The 23,526-nt window shown below is 43.2% G+C and overlaps 1 protein-coding gene across 7 annotated transcripts in view; it reads left to right on the top strand.

Annotated features, from left to right (window-relative positions):
* The window catches only part of ATRX (ATRX chromatin remodeler), a 99,713-nt gene that overhangs the window by 48,138 nt on the left and 28,049 nt on the right, over positions 1–23,526 (top strand). For all 7 annotated transcript variants that reach the window (XM_083484920.1, XM_083484919.1, XM_083484921.1 and 4 more), the window contains 9 exons: positions 2,103–2,205; positions 5,466–5,645; positions 13,697–13,835; positions 14,053–14,162; positions 16,233–16,379; positions 16,589–16,766; positions 19,966–20,103; positions 21,144–21,319; positions 23,091–23,208. In XM_083484920.1, coding sequence (XP_083341046.1) covers positions 2,103–2,205; positions 5,466–5,645; positions 13,697–13,835; positions 14,053–14,162; positions 16,233–16,379; positions 16,589–16,766; positions 19,966–20,103; positions 21,144–21,319; positions 23,091–23,208 — 1,289 coding nt within the window. The remainder of the gene's footprint in view (positions 1–2,102; positions 2,206–5,465; positions 5,646–13,696; positions 13,836–14,052; positions 14,163–16,232; positions 16,380–16,588; positions 16,767–19,965; positions 20,104–21,143; positions 21,320–23,090; positions 23,209–23,526) is intronic.

Here is a 23,526-nt window from a genome sequence, read left to right as displayed (position 1 = left end):
TCTTTAAGACAAAAAGAGCCACTTGGACCCGTTTCCGGGGGGGACGGGGACGGGGAGCCGCAAAACTTGTCATTATAAAAATAACTTTTTTGTCACTTCTTTATTATTTCTTTGTTTGACCCCTCAGAATTACTCCTCCTCATAGAAATAAACGTTAAATTAACAAGTTGCCTTTTTGTGTGTGTGTGTTCTTCACTCCCCTTCAAAACAGTGACCAGCGTACATGCCCCCTTTCAATGCAGTGACCAGCGTACATGCCCCTTACAATGTAGCGGGCGGGCGGGAAGGTGACGTCGGGATGGTACGTGACTAACGCACGCACCACCCCCATGCGATGTCACAGCCAGTACAGCGCCCGCCACAGTGGTGAGTGTCGGGGCGCACAATGCGTCTCCTCCCCTCTCTAGTATCCGCCCCAGAGCCACGGCAAAGGTGTAAAAGAGCCACATGCGGCTCTGGAGCCGTGGGTTGCTGACCCCTGATGTAGGCCTTCGCTCAGAAAGGTTCTAAAATGCATATAAAATAACATGCCTTTCTGGACAAAATGCAAACAAATATGTGTCTTATTGGACTAAATGCAGATTGATATAGGAAAGCTGGATAAAACGGATTAATGAGTGATGAACACGTGTGAAACTGACACAGGAAATCCCCCACTCCACCCCAATATAGAACAGAACTGGTCCATAGCCCAGGCAATGGTCGATAGGAAATCCCGAAGCCAGTGCATCAAACTTCACGTGAGGCTTAGCTAGTAAACCATCAGAAATGGATCAGACTTTTTTTTTATTTTCCTTTATACTACTTTTTACTGTATACTGCAGTTCTACTGTTTTTACTGTCCATGTTGCTTATAATGATCCTGCATAATGTTTTTATGTTGCAGATTTTAAAGAGTTTTAAGCAGTTTATCAATTCTAAAAAATTAATATATCTTCAGCTTAAGTTGTAAAACAGACAACCCTTAAATCTCTTCAGACCAATGTTCCTCTACTGCAATACATAATATTAGGTCAACAATTAGTCAACAAGGAGTTCATTAATATGAATACTTTACCACAAGTTTAGCATAGTATGTTCTACCTCTACTGCTGGAGGCAGCATGGATTTTAATACCAAGTGCTGGGTATCACAGGTGCTGGCAATTGCAGCTGAATATAAAGTGCTGGTGTTGCAGTTCTGTAGTGCTCGTGTTTTGCCTGCTGGCTTTCCATTGGAAAAGGGTAAAGGTAAAGGACCCCTGGATGGTTAAGTCCAGTCAAAGGCAACTATGGGGTTACGGCACTCATCTTGCTTTCAGGCTGAGGGAGCTGGTATTTGTCTACAGACATCTTTCCGGGTCATGTGGCCAGCAGGACCAAACCACTTCTGGTGCAGCGGGACACTGATGGAAGCCAGAGCACACAGAAACACTTGTTTACCTTCCTGCCACAGTGGTACCTATTTATCTACTTGCACTGCTGTGCTTTTGAACAGCTAGGTTGGCAGGAGCTGGGACAGAGCAACAGGAGCTCCCCCTATTTCGCGAATTCAAACTGCTGATCTTCCAATTGACAAGCCCAAGAGGCTCAGTAGTTTAGACCACAGTGTCACCCACATCCCTGCGGCTTCCCATTGCTACATCTGGTTAGTCACTGTGAGAACAGAGTGCTAAACTAGATGGGGCTTTGACCTGATCCAGCAGGGCTGTTCTTATGTTCTTATACCAAAACAGTTCATTGTGTTATAAACATTATTAAGGGGTCATTAATTTCAAGTTTGTTGCAACTACCAGTTTCTTAATTCCTTAAGCAGGAGTGCATTCCTGGTTATCTGAGTCATTAGTTTTTGAGTAGAGCATAGGAAAAGAGGCTATCATCATAGTGCTTCATTATGAAATGTTGGTGCAGTTGAAACTAGAGGCGTTAATTAGTTAATAACAAGTAGCAGAAACAACCGCTACAGTTTGTGTTCAAATTGATGCATGATATATTTAATCTTCTGGCAGAGGAAGTAAAAATGACATTTCCACTGTTAAGTTCAGTTTTGGATCTGTTGGTTTAGTAGTAATTGAGCAGAAAATCCATGAACAGAAGATCTGTGAATCCTCTTCAATGTTTCAGATCTGCCAAGAAAGCTGAATTAGAAGAAAATCAGAGAAGTTACAAGCAGAAGAAGAAAAGAAGACGCATAAAAGTCCAGGAGGATTCATCCAGTGAGAACAAGGTATTGCACAGAAATAAGTTCTGTGGCCTTGAGGATTTAGAGTGCACATGTCAAATAGTGCCTCTCCCCACAGTAAAAGGCAAACTCCATTTAAACCTGAAGAGAGTTTCTAAAAAAAGTTTAGTATGGCAGAGGGATGGGTCAGCTCTTCAAGGTGAGTGAGGGAGTCAGAACTGCCATTCTGTAGGATGCTGTTAAGTCCTTTGCATGATCCTAAGAATCTCTTTGGATCCTGGCCTCTCTTTATTATTCTTGTGAAATAAATTACCATGACTTTATTTATATGCTGCTTTTCCAAACACAAAAATAAAAAAGAGTTGCTCAAAGCAGCTTACACCAAGGAGAACAGCAATACATCACAAAATCTAAAACCTCAGGAACACTTTCATATTAACAGGAAGACTAAAATAACAAAATAATGACAGAAGTAGCAGCATAAAAAAGTAATATTTCTTTGCTGTATATGTAACAACATTGAATTTAACCATGTATTTCCTGGCAGTGGCAAAAATGACTGAGCTTCACCCTCAATGTAGAAACACCATTCCTCACATTCCCCCTACTGTTTCAGCTTCTTACAAGGCTTTCTTATAATTTTGGTGTTTTCCATGGGTGACAGGCCATCACATGGGTGTTGCTTCGCCACCTATTATCCAAGGAAATAAATGATTATAGAGTTGAGTTCAAGGCTGCTTCCTGCCCTCATTCAGTCCATTCCCTGCCTTCATCTTGGGGTGGACCCATTGTGAGTTTTTCTAAATTGGGTGAGTGTGTTACTGTTTTTAAGCTTTCCTCCACCACTGTGTCTTAGCTTTTTATTCCCTTGATCATATGTTTTTTTAAAGTTCACCTTTATTCTGTGGTTTTTCTCCCTCCCCCTGGCTGAATTTCTCACTATTTTTTTCTCACTTTGTTTGAAGCAGCCTAGCCGCTAGCTCAAGGCCTCTTTCTGTCAACCATCCCGGTCATGTCTTGGGCTCTTCACCACACTTGGTAAAAGCAATGGTCATATCAGCTCTACGCTGCCAACTCTCAGGACAAGCTCCTTTACGTTCCTCTATCAGTTTGCCTCTCACTATTGGTAGACCTCCATTCAACATCTCAACAAAGGGGTCCCATTTCGGGGTGCCAGATGCTAGTCTCTTAAGGTTGGGGGGTGTCCATTGCCAGGGTGAGTTTTTAGAGCCACTGCATCTGCTTGCCACACCTCAGAAGCCTCAGCTGCCAAAGTTCAGTGCAAGGTAGCAAGCAGAAGGGGCTCTGGGCATCAGTGCCCTGTCTACCTAGCCCCCACCCCCTGATTATTGTTTGCCTTTCCTCCTCTTCCACTTCTGGCCCAGACTCTCAGGTAGCTGTGATTGGAATGGCCTCAGTACTGCTGGTGCTATTTTGACCTGACAGCCTAGCATTTGAGTGGCGCCATCTAAAGCATTCCGGACTGCATAGGTGGTGACTTCTATTCTAGCATCCCATTGACCAATAAAAGATACCAGAGCATGAGTGGTGCTGGTTTGAAGGTATAATTCATTTAGTGCCCATCCATTGTTGAAATTCTTGAAAGATGCCTCCCTGTTCTTGCCTCCTGTAGCACACTGCTTTCCATCTTAGGAGTCTTCACAAAGTGCTGCAAGTGCCTTTCTTTGAGCTTCACACTGTTCCTCTAGGAATTCTTTCCTTTAAGGTGCTCTTCCTCATCACCATCACATCAGCTCTGTGTGTTTCCAACCTGGGACCCCTGTCTACTGACTGGCGCCTCTGTGTCTTCAAAGACTCTGTGGTTCTCTGAACCGATCCAGCCTTCATTTGCAAGGGGAATTACTGCTTTTCATCACAACCCAGTTTTTTGCCTTCTTTCTGTTCAAATCTAAGTCATCCCCTTGATCTTTAGAAGGCATGGCACTCCCTCACTGTCCAGTGGACCTTCAGTTGAGGTGTATATTAACTGCATAAAATATTGTCTCCTTTCATCCACAATCCTTGGGCAAGAAGGTCTCTCGAACTGCAATAACTTGTTGGCTGAAAGCCTGTATTTCTTTTGGCTACAAGTCTTCTAATTTACCTGTGCTTTCAAATATCATAGCCCATTCTACTAGATCAGCTTTGGTTGTGGTGGCCTTTGCGACCAGTGCCTTGCTTCAGGACATATGCAAGGCCACGGCATGGGTTACTTCAAAATCTTTTGCCCAGCATTACAAAATGGATAAATTTGCATATGCAGATGCTTCTCTTGGGTGGCGAGTTTTTACAACAGGTGCTTCTGCAGATCTAATTCATACATCCGCTGCTGCCCCCCCCCCCAACTATTGAGAATATCTCTTTTGGTACATTCCATGTGATGGCTTGCCACCCATAGAAAGTGGACTATTGGTCTCACCTGAATAGTCAATTTCATGGATGTCACACCACCACAACCCCCCACCCCCTTCTATGGGTGGGCTGCAAATCTATGTAGGCTCTTTCCTTTGCCAAGGTCCATTTCTCTTGTCTATTGGTTCAAGTTTGTTTGTGCATGAGTTGACTTCTCTTCTTCCAGTATTCATTTTGTTAATCATCTGCTCTGGCTCTGTGTCATTCTCGTCAGAAAATGGATTGAATGAGGGCAGGAAGCAGCCTTGAACCCTGTTTTCTGCCTTGGACAATAGGTAGTGAGCTACACCCATTCAGGTAAGACAAATGGTTGGATTCAATTGGTAGTATCTAATAGAATATGCTTTGATACGGCTGCCATATGGTAGTATTTTTTTGGTGGAGCTTCTGAAAGAATTAAATATGCCTCAGGAAGAGTTTATTACTGCAACACGTTGCAATTGCTGTACTCAGAATAAATTGTAGTTTGCCACTGTTGCACGTCTTACTTTCGATTCCCTCCTTTTTGTCCTACACTGCATGGTAAGCCACTTTTGAAACAGGAGGACCTTCAAAAACAGTTTGTGTTGCAACTTTGTGGTATTTAGGGTGCTTCTGAAATACACTAAGGGCATCCTGGTTTGGTAAGTGCTCACATGAATAAGTAAATACAATTGTGACAAACTAGCCATTCAGTTTTGAAAACTTCTTTTCTCATGCACTTTATTCAGCTACGGTTGCCGTGTATTGTATACTACTAATATTTGGCACCATTTAAAATAATAGTAAGTAGCTAGATCCATTAGTGTCTTTATTTACAAGACTATTCATTGTTTCCTTTTTATTACAACGCTCATCAACGTGCATGAAAATATGGTAGACTTTCAACCAGTATTTTCTTCTGATTTTGACAGAGTAATTCTGATGATGATGATAACGATGATTCAAAATCTCCTGGGAAAGGCAGGAAAAAAATACGGAAGATACTTAAAGATGATAAGCTCAGAAGAGAAACTCAAAATGCTCTGAAAGAAGAGGAAGAGAGAAGACGGCGCATTGCGGAAAGGGAACGTGAGAGGGAGAAGCTAAGAGAAGTAAGTTTGCTAACTATATACAAAGGGCATCAGGGATTAGTCTGTTTGTTGTTAGCTTTGAACACTTTGGTGCTGGGGAATCTTAATAATCCTACCAGGTGCTGGTAGTACCTTGAAAGCACTAAGAGGGAATTATAATAGAAAACTTCAGTGTGCAGTAGCATTTCCTGGGAAACGTAAAATGTTACAAACATTTTAAACGTATTCATTTATTATTATTACTCTTACCAACAATCTACTCTTTCAGACACATGCTTACGATATTTTTATTTACCCAAGCCCATTCTAGTTAATATTTTAAACAATAGGTATATGTCAGGGAACTGCCATCAGAGCATCAGGTGGTGGAGGGACTCAGGCAGGATGAAAGAGACTCAACTGCTGAAGCAGGGACCAGCAGGGGGAGGAGTGGGTCTCTGAGGGAATGCGAGCAGGAGGGAGGGCTCAGGGAGGCTTCCAGCGAGAACAGTGGGGAGGTATCGGAGTCTCCCATAGGGAGACCCACACCTCGCAGGAAACTGTCACGCCGTGAGTCCAGGAGACGCGTTTCCGTTAAGGAACTTCTTTGCTGGAAACGCTTCCGCAGACAGCCACTGTCGGACTCTACTAGTGACTAGAGCAGACATGTCTGAGGAGCTCCGTCACACACGGAGGTTTGTGGGGTCGCACAAACTCTGAGGGAGCACGTTTTCACGCACAAGCAGCTAATCAAACCCTCACAGCAGTCCGACAGTCTTTGTACGCTGCCTGTGCAAGAGAAGGCATCATGAGCGAACCAACCGGAACCGGAGGAGCAGGGGCTGGAGCTGGTCCAAGCTTGGAAGATAGATACCGAGCGTTGGAGGTTCAACTGGCCCTGCAGACGGCGAGGCTGGAGGAGAGAAGGGCTCAGGATGCAGACAAGAAGGGGAGAGCCACTCAATTCCCCAGAAAGGTACCAGGATTGGTGCAGAAATTTGGGGGGGACCCCAAGGACTACCATGCTTTTAGGACAGAGATGCAATATGCCCTTAATGTGCAGTTCGATGAGTTCCCTGATGAGGAATCGCGAGTTGCTTTTGTAATTGGGCATCTTGAGAAAGGGGCTAGAGACTGGGTTCGACCCCTAATGGCAACGCACAATGACATACTAAAGGACACAATGAAGTTCTTTCGTGCAATGGATATCATGTTTTCCAGCGATATTGAGGAAGGGGTGGTGCGCAGACAGCTAATGGCTTGTAAGCAGGGAAGTCGATCTGTCCGTGAATATTGGACTGAGTTTACCATGCTGATTCACAGACTGAGTTGGGATTTATCGGCGGCACCCGTTCAAATGCTATTTGAAGAAGGTCTTTCTTCGGGGGTGAAAGACGAGCTGGCACGGAGCCCCAGGGCGGAGTCTATGGATCAGCTGACCAAATCTGCGCTGACCATAGGAGCGCGGCAGGAGGCAAGAGCCTTGGAGAGGCGGGAAGGGAGAGGGGAACGTTGGAAGGAGTTCCGCATTCCAGACATTCCTGAGCCAGCTTTCCCGCCGGCAGAGCCGATGGAAATCGGAACAGCGCGCGCGCGCGCGTTTTCAAAAACCAGCGAGGGAGCTAAGAAGGAGGGAAAGGGCCCCCGGAAATGCTATCTCTGCCAACAGCCAGGCCACTTTGCCAGAGTCTGCCCCCAGAGGAAGGAATGGCAAGGGATGGTGGGAGCTGTTGAGGGGGGAGAAGAAGGGGGAGCGGAGCAGGTAAAAGCCAACGCCTGGTTGCCACAATTGGGGCACTGCAGCCAGGCCAAAGAGCAGTGAAAGTGCCCGTGCCAGAAGCTCCTCGACCTGCTCTAGTGATTGAAGTGTCGCTAGAGCTGCAGAATGGGCACCCCCTAAAAATAAAGGCGCTATTGGACTCAGGCAGCTCCTGCAATTTTATGAGCAAGGAGTTTGCTGCTGAACACCAGATACAGACCATCCCTTTAAGCAACCCCCTGCAGGTGACCACGATTGATGGCAGGGAGTTGTTGGGAGGAGGAGTCCGCTTGCAGACTGTCCCAATGATAATGAGGGTGGCAAGGCACACAGAACTGATAGCGTTTAATGTGGCCACCCTGGGAGGCGCTCCCATTATTTTGGGAATGAGCTGGCTAGCTCTACATGATCCGCTGGTTGGCTGGCATCAAAGAGTGGTGTCCTTTGGTTCAGCACATTGCCTAGAACACTGCAAAGGGGAGAAGGGTCCAGCAGGGGCCCAAGCCACCCTAGCAGGGACTGAAGTAATGGGGAAGGTGAAGGTACCACCACAGTATGCAGATCTCAGCGACGTGTTCAGCGAGAAGGAAGCTGACCAACTACCACCTCATAGACCCTTTGATTGTCAGATCAATTTACTCCCTGGAGCACAGCTTCCCGTGGGCAAGTTGTATGCCATGTCAGACAGGGAAATGCAGGAGTTGCGAGGGTTCATTGACAAGAACCTGAAGAGAGGCTTCATCAGAGAGTCCAAAGCAGCAGGGGGGAGCCCAGTGTTCTTTGTGGACAAAAAAAATGCGGACAAGCCGAGACTTGTATGTGATTTTAGGCGGCTGAATGCAGTGACTGAACCGGTGGCGTTCCCTATGCCCAGAATTGATGATATTTTGACCAGGGTGAGGAAGGGAAAGATTTTCACAAAGCTGGATCTAAGGGGGGCGTACAACCTGATACGCATAAGGAAAGGGGATGAATGGAAAACCACCATGTTTACCCCTTTGGGGGCGTTTGAATACCTCGTTATGCCATTTGGATTACAAGCAGGCTCCGCGTGTTTTCAATCTTTTATGAACCACGTGCTGGGCCCTTTGCTCTACAAGAATTGCGTTGCCTTTCTAGATGATGTGTTGGTGTATTCTGAGAATGAGGAGCAACATGTGAGAGACGTCAGAGAAGTGTTGAGCAGACTGCAAGCCAACAGGCTGTGGGTCAAACTGGAGAAGTGTCGGTTCCATACCAAGGAGGTGGAATTCCTGGGGTATCGCCTGTCAGACAAGGGATTGGCCATGGATCCCGGCAAGGTACAGGCAGTGCTGGAATGGAAAACACCCAAAACCAAGAAGGATGTGCAGAGGTTCCTAGGGTTTGGAAACTTTTATCGTAAGTTCATCCGCAACTTCGCCCATCTGACGGCGCCCATCACTGACTGTCTCAGCAGTAAAAAGAAGTTTGTATGGACGGCGGAGGCGGAGCGAGCGTTTGAGGAACTGAAAAGGGCCTTCGCCTCTGAAGAACAACTTCTGCATGTGGATTTACGAAAGAAGCTAAGGGTTGAAACAGACGCATCTGACAGAGCCATAGGGGCGGTGCTTCTTCTGCAGCCGGGGAAGGAGGAGTCAGAGTGGCGTCCGTGTGCCTTCTTCTCGCGGAAGCTGAACAAATCCGAGAGGAACTACACGGTGTACGACCGAGAACTGCTTGCTATTCATGAGGCGTTCCGGAGATGGAGGCATCTGCTAGTTGGTGCACAACATAAAGTGCAAGTGTGCACGGACCATAAAAATCTAGAGTACTGGAGAACGGCGCGAGTGCTCAACCAAAGGCAGTTGAGATGGGCCCAAGAGTTCTCCAAATTTAACTTTGAGATTTGTTATGTGCCAGGCCCAGAGAATGTTAGGGCGGACGCTCTCTCACGCAAACCTGAATATTTGGAGGGGGAGGGAGCACCCGAAGAAACCCATATCATTCCAGAGGACCGCTGGGTGTGTGGGGCGACTTTGGTGGGGCAAAGGGAATTGGTAGAGGGTACGGTGCAGGATGCATACGCCCAGGGGAAACTCAGGGATCTCAGAGGGGAGGAAGACAAATCCGGTGGTTTTGAGGAGAGAAATGGGGCATTGTATTATAAGGGAGCGTTATATATACCTGAAGGGGAATTGAGGGAGAAGGTACTCAAGCAGCTGCACGATAGCCCCACAGCAGGGCACTTTGGGCAACACAAAACCATGTGGCTGGTTACCAGGGAATTTTGGTGGCCCAAGGTCAGGGAAGATGTGCGGGAGTATGTGAGAGGGTGTGAACAATGCCAAAGAGCCAAGGGGGAGAGGCAGGCGCCGGCTGGTTTATTAGAACCACTGCCCACACCTGAGAGACCGTGGGAAGCAGTGGCAATAGATTTCATGACTGATCTGCCAAGGTCTAGAGGGAAAACAGCCATCATGGTTGTAGTAGACCTGTTAACTAAAATGGCCCACTTCATAGCCTGCTCACATGCGGTTACAGCAGAAGAAACCGCCAAATTGTTTGTAGAGAATGTGTTTAGGTTGCATGGCGCCCCCTTGAGGGTGGTTTCAGACCGAGGGAAACAATTTACTTCCAGGTTCTGGAGGAAGCTCATGAGCTTACTGCATGTAGAGGTTAATTTCTCGACGGCCCGTCATCCTGAAACCAACGGGCAGGCGGAAAGAGCAAATGGGGTTCTCCAACAATATTTGAGGTGTTATGTTAATGACAGAGAGAATGATTGGGTGGAGAAGCTGGCGTTGGCAGAATTTGCCTACAACAATGCAGAGAACGTGTCCACGGGGATGAGCCCCTTTTTGGCTAATCACGGGTGCCATCCCAGAGCCTTCCCAGGGGGGGAGGGGGAGAACTGGAGCGTTCCAGCTGCAGAACAGTTCGTGGAAGAAATGGAAGCGATCCATCGCCAGCTCCAACTCAACTTAAACAGGGCTAAGGAGGAATATAAGAGGCAGGCAGACAAAAACAGAAGGGAAGGTGAAAGCATCAGGGTGGGGGACCAGGTGTGGCTGTCAACCCAAGGGTTGCCATTCAAAGGAGGTTGTAAGAAATTAAGACCCAAAAGGCTGGGTCCGTTTGAAGTCATACAGCAGGTCAATCCAGTGGCTTTCAGGCTCCGGTTACCGAACCACATGAAGCTGCACCCAGTTTTTCACAGGTCGTTGCTGTCACCGTATAGAGGAGACAGTGAGGGGAGGGTCACTAGGGAACCAGCAATGGAGGAGAAGGAACACAGCTACCATGTAGCGGAGATCCTCGATTCCAGGTGGAAGGGAGATCAAGTAGAGTATTTGGTAATGTGGGAAGGGGAACCGGAGTCGGAAAACACCTGGGTTAGGGCAGAGGATGTCAATGACGAGGTTTTAATAGAGACTTTTCATCAGAGGTTCCCACGTAAACCTCAGCCTGTAGCGAGGTTCCGAAGGGAATACTTTGCCACCACCGACGAGGAAGAGGAGTTGGAGGGGTTCCCAGATTCTGAAGAGGAGGAGGATTCAGCTGGCCAGGACGACGATCGATGGAGAGAATTGTTCGAGACGTCAGAAGATGAGGAAGATTCGTTTCGGGGTTTTAGCCCTTCACCTCCCAGGGGGGAGGAATTGGGAGGGGGTGAGGGGGGCCCTGGAGGGGAGGTGGATGTCAGGGAACTGCCATCAGAGCATCAGGTGGTGGAGGGACTCAGGCAGGATGAAAGAGACTCAACTGCTGAAGCAGGGACCAGCAGGGGGAGGAGTGGGTCTCTGAGGGAATGCGAGCAGGAGGGAGGGCTCAGGGAGGCTTCCAGCGAGAACAGTGGGGAGGTATCGGAGTCTCCCATAGGGAGACCCACACCTCGCAGGAAACTGTCACGCCGTGAGTCCAGGAGACGCGTTTCCGTTAAGGAACTTCTTTGCTGGAAACGCTTCCGCAGACAGCCACTGTCGGACTCTACTAGTGACTAGAGCAGACATGTCTGAGGAGCTCCGTCACACACGGAGGTTTGTGGGGTCGCACAAACTCTGAGGGAGCACGTTTTCACGCACAAGCAGCTAATCAAACCCTCACAGTATACCTCCAGGTAGGGCTAGGAAAACCTGTCTGAAACTCTGAACAGCCAGTGCTAGTTAGTGTTAACTATTCTGAACTAGATGGCCCAGCAGAAATTGATCTCAAGTAGCTTCCTGTGTTCCTTTGGAGGACAGTTTTCAGCTGTCCTCCAGACCAGATGAATCCTCCCAAATAGCCTCCTTCCCTGTTTTGCTCATGGATGCCTTCTGTCAATGGGGCAACACAAGCTGGATAGTACCCATGTGTGAAAAGTACAGTAACGTTCAGAAAACACTTGTTGAATGTATTTAACAACTTTAAGAAAAATTACTCTTGATTATCCAATCCTTTGTAAAAACATGGAACTGTTAAGGTTGTTGGTGTATCTAACTCAGTGTTTTCTACACTGATTGGTAGCAGCTCATTAAGGTTTCAGACAGAAATCTCACCCAGCCCTACGTGGAGTACTGGGGTTGAACACAGCAACATAGACATGCACATCATGCGTTATTCCACTGAACTATAGCCCTTGCCCTCAACAATGAACCCTTCAAAATTATTGCAGTTCTTTTTAATGAATTTTTGTAGAGGTATATTAGAAATTTTTACACAAAATGTATTAATACAAAATCACAAAACTTTGTATGAAGATAACAACTTGTCTGCTGAATGAAATGTAAATAGCCATAAAAAGTACTACTGTTGTCATTCTCATTATTAGAGGTAATGTCATGTTGTTTGGGACACTGGTGGCCCAGGGAGACTATGAGCTTTATTGATATACCTAATGAAGAGAAACCATGTAACATCAAAATTGGTCCATATCACTTAATTTTTATTTATTTCATAAAATTTACACTCTGCTTTATTGTAAAGCACCTTAACGACTTGCCTGTGTTGGGACAAGAGTTCATATTATATTGTTCCCCCTCCTCACCTTTTGGTACCTTTCTTTCTCTGTGGGCATAGAAAGCCCCTTCCAATGACTAGCTAGTTCCAGCTGGGCAGCAGCTGGTAACATCGCTAGTAATTCTCTATATTGAACTCCATTATTATTACCACTTCCAATCGAGAAGAGTGCTAAGACTGGATGTAATTCGAGGATTTGGTTGATAATTTTGTCTAGTCCAAAATGCCTTCCAAAGTTTTGGGGCAGTCTCGCAATGTGGAACTTTTGAGGTTCGTTATCTCGCAGAGACCAATAACTAGGCAACAGGTAACGAAGCAAAGAAGGATTTGTTCTTGTGCAAGAATTGTGTCACATTCACTTCAGGGTGAATACAAGAGACCCCAATTACAGGTTACTCACATACCCACAGTTCCTGTGTCACCCATTTGCAAGCGTCCCCACCCTAATTTGTCCCACCTTAATGCAGTGGTTATAAGCCACCTTTACTATATATTTTGAGGGGACTTTCCACTACACCTCTCTGACCCCTCTAAGCCTTCCCTGTCTTCCTTTGTTTTTCTAACTTGCAGTTAGCAAAATCTACTTTTGTGCTGATACTTGTTTCTCAAGCTTTAAATCTATGTAAAGCCAAGCACAGCCACAAGCATCTGCTAGCAACCTCATAGCAACCTCTGCTTCAGAGTATTTGAGGTAGCAACCTCTGCTTCAGAGTATCTGAAGGAGTGTGTATACACACGAAAGCTCATACCTAGAAAGCTTATACTTAGTTGGTCTTTAAGGTGCTACTGGAATTGTTTTTTAAAGATTCTTTTAAAGACTGTCTTTAAAAAACAAAAATACTAGATTCTCTTAAGAGAGTTCTTTTTGGATTATCTTTTAATAATTTTTCTTTATCTTTCATCTTGTTATTTATTACGTCTCCTAGCTTGTGATTAAGAGAATCTCCTGTTGTTGCATGGAACAAATTATTTAAAGATCCAACTGTTTCAGGTTAGAAGCAAGCATTACTGCATTCCCCAGAAACAGGATATAGATTTAACCTAGGGCACTTTCATTTCTAGCTTAACTATTATTTATGCTTTAGCTCATTTCTTTTGACCAGAGTGCCTCCATTTTCCAACACTGTCCCCACACACATATGAAGCACCAATTTGCAGTTTTCCAATGAAGTCTGTGACTATGATGCAAGCCTCATTTGTTGACTTGGCATGGAATGCTCCCTGTCAAATACAGAGTAATTGTTTCATATCTTGGGATAAATCCATTTTCTTGCAACTGAAAAATTAAGGCTTCACAATATTTATTCTGGTGTTAGCTCTGAGTAGTTTTGTTGTTTCTGTAACAGCTTGAATTAATTGCACACAAAAATCTTTCCAGGTGATAGAACTAGAAGATACACCAATGAAATGTCCAATTACAACTAAGCTGGTTTTAGATGAAGATGAAGAAACCAAAGAACCTATAGTACAAGTTCATCGTGACATAGTTACAAAGCTGAAGCCACATCAAGTTGATGGTAAGAAACTTTGGCAGGAGCTTTGCCCCCAAAACTCTGGATTTCCATGAGTTTACCTTTTTAACTGGTAGGGTTAGAGAGATGTTGCCGTGTTCTGTGACTGCCATTATAAGCCAAAACAAGAAATAGTGCTTGTTTATTGCTGATTTTTTAAAAAAATAAGTAGTGCAGAGTATTTAAAATTTCTATAAGGATCTTTTGAAAATATTACTTCTAGGTGTACAGTTTATGTGGGATTGCTGTTGTGAATCTGTGAAAAAAACAAGGAAATCTGCAGGCTCTGGATGCATTCTTGCCCACTGTATGGGTCTGGGAAAGACCTTGCAGGTATGTTTCAAGGATTTCTTGGCAGGGATAGAACTTGCTCATTCTAGCTTTGGTTAAAGCTGCAGCATCATGTAAATGTAAAAGCCTTCTCCCGACTATTTGTGTGTGTATTCCCATTGCCTTTTTTAGCCTTATTGTTATAGTTTCCATCTTAAGGCAATAATACAATATCCAGTTTATTTGTAGTCGTTGTAGGGAGAATAGCTTGGTGCAGGGAGGAGAGATTTTATTACATCTTGATACCACTCTTCCTCCAAGGGGCTCAAACACTTTCCCTGAAGGGTGGGTATCCAATTTTATCCTCTGAACAATTGTGTGAGGCAGGTAAGACTGAGAAGACAGCTTGTCCCCAAATCATCCAGTGAGCTTCATAGTTGATCTGGGAATTTGAACTTTAGCTTCCCCTGTGCTGATCCCACATTTTGTTTATACTACAGTCACATATTGCATCTGTGTTGCAGTTCATTCCATAGCTGTCAACTTTTCCCTTTTCTTGCGAGGAATCCTATTCGGAATAAGGGAATTTCCCTTAAAGAAAAGGGAAACGTTGGCAGCTGTGGTTCATTCCCTCTTCAGTATGGGAATGCATACATACCATGACTTTAAACACACAGACACACAGACACACACACAGTTTGAAATTAGCTAGGTTCATTTTGCACCTGGCTATTGACCACTTGTGATCAAGTGAAGATGCCTGGGCACCATGATGGCACCTGATATCTCCACCCTTAGGAGGTGCATGCCTTGGGATTATTGCATCTTGACTGTTTGCACGCACTAATACCACATCCTGTAGAATTCTATATTTTATCTGCACAATCAGAATGAATTTCAAGAACCAGAACACTTTTTCTGTGCAGCCTGAGCAGGGGCAGTCATCATTAAGAAAAGAGGTAGGAATAGGCCAACATATAAGTGGACTGTCCCTGGATCAAGCGACTTTTCTTTAAGTTTTCAAAGCTCTTAACCTAGCTCAAGGTGGTCATCTGAACTAGCCAGATGTTTAACTGAGAATCAATCACAGTCAGTCCACCATTTGAAAAGTAAGACCTTATAGCTGTCTTACCCAAAAATGGCAATTAAACATTCCATTTTGGGACTGTAACCTTAATTTGGCACCTAGCTCATATACCTGAGTTTCTAACACTGTGCGTGCGTGCACACATGATGTTACTTCTTTCAAAAAAGAACAGTGGCAGAAGCATAGTGTAGCTGTGTTGATTACTGGAAGAATGTTCCTTTGTTGTAGTGTTACAGTCATTGAATACCTAGCCCCTAAAACAATAATAAAAAACTAAAAAAGAAAATTGAGAAATAGCTCACAAAATATCATGGGCATGCACATGCCCATCACAGCTTATAGCATGAGCGATGGTTGGCTCCCTGTGATGCTTGTGAAATTTTGTTCCTTAAAGTCTCAAAGCAGTAGATGTGCTATCTTAGGGAAATACTGCATTTTTTCAGGTATAACAATGCATTCTGTACTGGGAAAATGCTGTAACCTTGCAGGGGAGAAAACATAATAGGAAAATATCAGGACTGCACCTAATAAATGAGTAAAAGGCTATACATGTGTTGTTCTACAGTCAGAAGTTTGGAAGGCTGCGTGTTTGAGGGGGTATCTTTTGCCTCTCTGGGTAGCATTTCCCCCCCAACCTGAATACAAACAAAGTATACCTTTAAGTGCCAGAGTTTCCTTGGGTTTTCCTACACTAAAGTTGTACATCTTGAAATGGATTAACATGCTACACACAAGGCCTTTTTCACACACAAACATCTGGCAGTTAATTTAACTACCTAGAGAGAGATGATCCACTAAACAGCTATATTGGAAGAAATAAAAATTAGTTGGTTGCATAGCAAATACACGCAGGAAGCTTAATACAAGGAGAAAGGCTTTGATTCACACACAAACCCCTAATAAATAATTCATTATGAAAATCAACTAGTTTTGCCCCATGTTAGTCGCCACATTTTTAAAAAAGCATATTTGTAGCTGCTTTTTTCTTTATAAAATTGTGAAGACATATATTAAAGGTGATTTGTTTGACTTTCTCTCTCTTGAAGGTAGTTAGTTTTCTTCATACTATTCTGTTGTGCGACAAGATGGATTTCAGGACAGCTCTTGTTGTTTGTCCGCTGAACACAGCCCTGAATTGGTTGAATGAATTTGAGAAATGGCAAGAAGGCTTAGAAGACGATGAGAAACTTGAGGTATGTATGTATGTATGGACTTCAGGGTACATTCAGTTTCAATCATGAAAAATTACATAATTAAGAAATGCAAACAATAACATTGTGTTGAATGTGTGAGAAGTTTATCCATTGAGTATGAGCATTTTCAGTATTTAACATTCTGCAAGTACATTAATGGCATGTTTGGTTGGGGGTGGAAATTCAGGTTTTTTGTCTGTTTTCACAAGGTCTGTGAACTAGCAACAGTGAAACGCCCTCAAGAGAGAAGCTATCTGCTCCAAAGATGGCAGGATGAAGGGGGTGTAATGATCATAGGCTATGAGATGTACCGTAACCTTGCACAAGGGAGAAATGTGAAGAGCAGGAAACTCAAGGAAATATTTAACAAAGCACTGGTTGATCCAGGTAAGCAAGAATATTATGCAAATCGTTTTATGTGAACTGGTCATAGTGATCAGATCGCTTTGATGCTTCCTCTGTTGCAGGGGACATTGATGGATAGGTAGTTTCGTCCATTACATATTTGGAAGCAGGTATGTGTAAAGTGGGTCCCTCTAGCAGCTGGAGTTCCACACACAAACACAACTCTGCAGTGTTCTCCAGCTTCCCCAGAGGAATTTCAACCATGCCAGAACAGAAGCATTGAAACCTGCTTCAGACTACACATGAAATGAAATCTCAGAAAAGTGGAGAGGAGGTGGTCTCCCTTCTCCTCTTTTCTACACTCCCACCCCTTCTGCAATAAAATGCTGGTATTTGGGGGTTCTGGAGAGTGGGGAAAGGTGTTTTTTCTTTCTGTCCTCTTAAAACATTCCTGTATTGTTCAGGAAGGGAAGTTTTTTGTACCTCATGGCATGCAACTCCCCAACTCTAGCCTCATCATCCAGGATCATTTACTTTAAGTTGATAGGAGTTGGAAGAGGCCACATATTCCCAGCTTCCTCCCATTCTCCTCCCCTCTTTCTTCTCAATGGATACCTCAATATGTCATATGTCTTGGAAGCACACAATCTTCTTGTCAGACTGTTTTGGGGTTTCATATTAATTCCTGGAGCAATGGTGATGTGTGAAATGCTGTAGCAATACATTTGGGGTTTCCTATTTTGTCAATTGTTTATATATGATTCGTTGTTTATTTCTGTATTATTATGATGTTTCTGCATAGTATCTTAGATTGAGGATTGAAATCTTTCTCTGTAGTCTGCTGTATTCAATCCTTACTTTTTCTGTGACTACAGTATTTTTTGCTCTATAAGACTCACTTTTTCCCTCCTAAAAAGTAAGGGGAAATGTGTGTGCGTCTTATGGAGCGAATGCAGGCTGCGCAGCTATCCCAGAAGCCAGAACAGCAAGAGGGATTGCTGCTTTCGCTGCGCAGCGATCCCTCTTGCTGTTCTGGCTTCTGAGATTCAGAATATTTTTTTTCTTGTTTTCCTCCTCCAAAAACTAGGTGCATCTTGTGGTCTGGTGCGTCTTATAGAGCGAAAAATATGGTATATTGTTGTTTTTAAACTTTTTTATTCAAAATTAGAACAAAACATATTATCCAGAAACATATCACCCATATCCCCCCCCCTTTTCCTCCCTCCCACCACCATCCCACACAAAACCCACCCCCCACCCCCCGGCTTCCCTCAGGTCCAGTCTTTGGTTTCTCTAAGAATGCTGTTTTCTGTATGTTACACAGTTGTATAGATCCTCAAACTATTTAGCTGATTATCATCAATAGAAAGGTTTGTGAATGTTTATTCAAAGCCAGCCAAGGAGTCCAGTTCGCTTTGTTGCATCTTCAGATACTTTGTAAAGGGTTCCCATTCATCCTTAAAGTCACAGTTATCCTTGTCCCGTAGCTTATATGTCAATTTTGCCAGTTCTGCATAGTCCGTCAATTTTTCTTGCCATGATTCTTTAGTTGGGGTTTCTTCAGTCTTCCATCCTTGTGCTATTAGAACTCTTGCTGCCGTTGTTGTATACATGAAGATGTTTTCCAGCTTTTTTGGCTGATCTTTCTCTACAGTCCCTAGCAAAAATGCTTCAGGTTTTTTTAACAAATGTTAAATGCAATATTTTCTTCAGTTCGTTGTATATCATTTCCCAAATTTTTAAAATACATTAGAATTCCACCACATATGATAAAATGTCCCTTCCTTTTCCTTACACTTCCAACATATATTTGAACTAGTTTTGTACATTTTCCCTAACTGCACTGGTGTCGTGTACCATCTGTACATCATCTTCATGTAATTCTCCTTCAGTAGGGAACAATCTGTAAATTTTAAATCAGTTTTCCATAATTTTCTGCAATTTTCCATCATAATGTTGTGACCTACATCTTGTGCCCATTTAATCATAACTGATTTTACCTCTTCATCTTTCGTCTCCCATTCTAATAATATGCAGTAATTTCACTTTCCCTTCGGTCACTTCCGTTTGAAACCAAGATCTTGTGTAACTGAATCCTTTCTTGCTGTCTTTTTTATGTGTTTCATATAGTTGTCATTAATGTGACCAACTCTGAAAGTGGTCTTTGATCTCATCGTAATCTCTTAATTTGCATTTTCCATCATGGTATGTGACTACATTGTATCTATATGCATTCCTGTGTACCAAGGGAGTCCCCTGAGTATGTAGGAATTGTTGCCTTGTTTTCATTTTTGCTTCAGTTTCCCCCGTATATTTGTCTACCCTCCCTCCAATACTTGAAAGGCTGCCTTGTCACCTAAAGACTGCCCTTCTACTAACATGTACCTGTAGGGTAAGGGTAATGTACTGAATAGATCTGCCAGGTGGCATTTTCTTTCAGCTTGGAGAAATGGTTAACTGCAAGACATAGTTTTGTAGAAGGTGCTGCCCATCTTGCTAACTTGACTCTGATATTGCTGAAAATTAATTATGGAGAACGATCATTTTTACAGGATTATATTCAAGATTGACTTTATTTCTAGGTTCCAGTAGATGGTGATATAGCCTGGAATTATAAATGCATATTCAGAAATACTGCTAGAGAGAATCTGCATGGTTAATTTCTTGGGACATTTTTCAAGGGAATTGCTACAGAACGCTGTGTTTTGTAATCCATGGACCAACACATAATGTTCAATAAGCTGTTGGATCAAGTGATGTTGTTTCTTGCATATAATCTATTAAAGTTGTGATTATCATGTTTATCTTGCCTTTCTGTCCTATAGGCATTAAAAACTACCAAAGGTAATCCTCTAGTTTTCTATTTGAGAAAATGCCAAGGAAAATCATAGCTAGTATGAAATACCCAGTAATCTTCTACCACGTTCAGGAGGGTCACATTATGCACATTGAAAAGCTGTTGCACATGAGCAATTCCTTGCAAGATCTTACTTTGAGCACAGAGGTGCCATGGCAGTACAGGGCAGATAGAGAACTTCCCTCTTCCATCTGGACTCTCATGAGTGAATGTTTTGCCACATCAAAAGACTGCACATATGCTTCCCTTTTGTAGGTGTAGTTACCTCTGGTTCAGAGTAGAAGTGTCAGTTAAGCTGCATGTTTGTAAGAAGCCTGTCAAGTATTTCTTCTTGGTATCAGCAAGATTCAAAGTAGGCTCTCCCCCTGCCCTTTTTTAAACCAGGCCCTGACTTTGTCATATGTGATGAAGGACACATACTGAAAAATGAAGCTTCTGCTGTTTCTAAAGCTATGAATTCTATAAGATCCAGGAGGAGGATCATTCTTACAGGAACTCCATTGCAAAACAACCTCATAGAATGTAAGTACAATTTGAGTTGGTTGCTGATGACATGAATGGGTTGGGTACCATCCCTCAACACATGATGGAGGCAGGGGAGCAAAGAACTCTGGGAGCCAGGTGCAATCCCCTCAGTTTTTTCTTTCCTGCCTGAACATCTATATATATGTGATTTCAGTAAACATCTATTTTATATATGTGATTTCAGTAAAATAAAATTTAAAAGCCTTGTTAATATGAGGAAATGAGTATTCCTGAAGCCTTGATTTTCTTCTTCACTTGTAATCCTCAGGTGTATTCAGTTATTTCCTTTGTCAGTCACACTCGGAGTAGATCCATTGAAATTATTAAACTTTACTAATTTAGGTCCAGTAAACTTACTGGGTCTACTTTCGGCAAAAATTGGTTGGATACAGTGCGTGGTGTTTTTTTAAAACATGTGCCTGTGCTTCAGCTGTTATTACCTGCACAGTGTTGCCACATTTATCAAATTATCAAATATGCCTGAGAGAACTTTTCTTACGTTTATTCCCTGTCTTTGTTTAGCAATTGACTTCATGTTATTTAATAAGTCTATGCAAGCATTGTATACTTACCAGGGTTGAAGTAGTCTGCAAAGCAGGCAAGGCTACAATCCTGTGCCATGGAAGGGCAGGATTCAGATGATCTTCTGTTGGGTCCCAGTATGCATGCTCACACACATTTACTCCTATTTGTCCCAGAGTGTGCTCTCCCTTGTATACACAACTCCTGCTTCTGCAATATGCAGACTAGAGGTCTTGAAAGGAAGGGACTGGAGTGTGTCACCTCATAAATGGTGTGACTGAACTGGATGCCTGTAAGAGCTTTGCAGTAGGCAGAGAGTAGAGTCCTAGCTGGACCCTCCAGGGCTTCCAGAAGTATTAATGTATGCAGAGTACAACATTGTAGTGCCCCTTTAAACAGTTTTCTTTTGAACTTGCTTGCCAAATAGGAAATGACATAGTGCATTTAAAAAATATTTCATGGGAGCTATTTTGGCATAGAAACCTATATCTAAAGTTTAATTTGTGGTTCCTTAGATCACTGCATGGTTAACTTTATCAAGGAGAATTTGCTTGGGTCAATTAAGGAATTCCGAAATCGATTTATAAATCCCATCCAGAATGGTCAGTGTGCGGACTCTACCCTGGCTGATGTCAGGGTGATGAAAAAACGTGCCCACATCTTGTATGAAATGTTAAATGGATGCGTTCAGGTATGTGAATCTTTGTTTTTTATTGCCTTGCAGTCTGAGAATTAAGGATTACTTAACTTTTAGCAGCTTTTGAATTCTGTTTATTTGTATTGACCAAAGATACACTTCTTTCAGTTCTTTAATGACAATAGGAATTTGCAGAAAAAAGAAGAAAAATCACTATAAGTTGATACAGTTGCTTATAAAAGAGTATAGGATACAGCTTTATGATTTACAGAATCAATAGTAAAACATTCTGAGAGGAAAGGGATGTGTTATAATCTGAGAGGAAATTGATGTAATTACAATGTGTTTCATTGCCTAAAACAAAATAATTACAATTTTTTACTATTTCATAAAATTTATACACTGATTGATTGTAGAAAACCTCAAAGAGTTTACAAAAAGAAAAAAGAAAACTGAGCAAAAATAACAATATTTTAAATACTGTACATACAAAAGTTAAAATACCAAAACAGATTAAAATTACCTCAATGCAACTGTGTAGGCTTGTCTAAACAGGAAAGCTTTTAGCAGGCACCGAAAAGGGTTCAATGGGCAGGGAGTTCCAAAGTGCAGGTGTTGCTACACTATATGATTGGTGAGTTCTTAAAATTGTGGAACAGGTGTTATGTGGCAGCTGTAGTAGTGCCAGTTCTGCCAATCAAAGTGAGCACATGTGAGGTGGGATAATTTCATACTTAAACTGCCCCCAGTTATTGGGGGGTTTTATATCCTAATAATAGCACCTTGAACTTGCTCTGGTAGCAAAGTTACATTCAGTGCTGATCTCTGAGCACAGATGTTCTATCCTGACAAGGCCTCACTCCTGTCATCAGTCATGCTGCAGCATTCTGCACTAACTGCAGTTTCCAGATCAAGTGCAAGAGAAGTCCAATGTAGAGCACTTCAGTTATCTAGTCTTGGAAGTAACCAATGCCTTAACTACTGTAGCCAGGTCCGGGAATGACTGTAGCTGTTGAATCAACTGCAGTTGGTAAAAGGAACTTATAGCCACTGAGGTTATCTGAACCTCCAGAGTCAGAAGCACTTCAAAACTGAACTTCAGGGAGAGTGTAACTTCATCCATGGTAGGCAACTGATCAATTTCTCAGATAGAGGAGCTGCTTGCCCATAGTTCCTCCATATTGCCAGGATTCAAGCTCAGCTTGTTTTCCCTCATCCATTTCACTACTGTGTCCAGGTAATTGCCAAGGGACTGCACTGCCTTTCCTGATCCAGATGTTATGGAGCAGACATCATTCATCAGGGCAAACAAGGGTGACACAGTCTCGTGGCCAGGCCTGAACCCAGATTGGAATGGAACTAAATAATCTGTGTTCTCCAAGAATGCCTCCAGCTGCCCCACCACAGCGCTATCCACCACGTTCTCTAAAATGGGGGTGGGGGTATTGGAAACTGGCCAATAGCTGTTCCAATCCAAACGGTCCAGGGCTGATATGTTTAGGAGCAGTTGCACCACTGCCTCTTTCAGTGCAGCAGGGACCACCCCTTCACTAGCAAAGTGTTCACCACACTCTGCACCGAACAAGTCTGCTGGATTTAGTAAGCCAGGAGGGACAGGGGTCACGGGGGCCGCAAGGTCGGACACATGGCTGCCAGCAAAAAAAATTATGTGATAAACATTTGAATTCTGGATTCCTGCATTATAAATGTCTTTCACCAAGTTTTGTTTTCTGTAGTTTAGATTTTGGAGCTTTCCAATGTTTAGTTGGTTTGCTAATTGTACTAATATTCTATGGCACATTAAAAAAATTCTTCCAATTTACAGAGGAAAGATTATACAGCATTAACAAAGTTCCTGCCACCAAAATATGAATATGTTCTGGCTGTTAGAATGACTCCTCTTCAGTGTAAACTGTATCAGTTCTACTTGGATAATCTAACAGGTAAGTGATGATCAATTATCACTTTGGGCTTTATTTTATTTGATTCCATTGCATCCTTGAGCTCTCTGTGTGGATGCAAGTCTAACTGTCCAGAGACTTTTTGCTGCGACAGTTTTGTTAAATTTCTATACTAGCCTCAAAGATTAGACCCTTCATGTGAAATGCTGCAGTTTGTGTGTTCAGCCGGCATTCAGGGGAAAGGCTGCTTTGAAAGTTTAAGTCAGTTATTGTCATCAGATTTTAATGCCAACAAGGAGCTGACCTATGGGATCTTGTTGACGGTGTGTGGTGTGGAAGTGGATTTGCACTTACTTGCTG

This window comes from Podarcis liolepis (genome assembly GCF_965112155.1).
Source record: "Podarcis liolepis genome assembly, chromosome: Z".
Classification (NCBI taxonomy): domain Eukaryota; kingdom Metazoa; phylum Chordata; class Lepidosauria; order Squamata; family Lacertidae; genus Podarcis; species Podarcis liolepis.
This window is presented reverse-complemented; position numbering and strand designations above follow the sequence as displayed.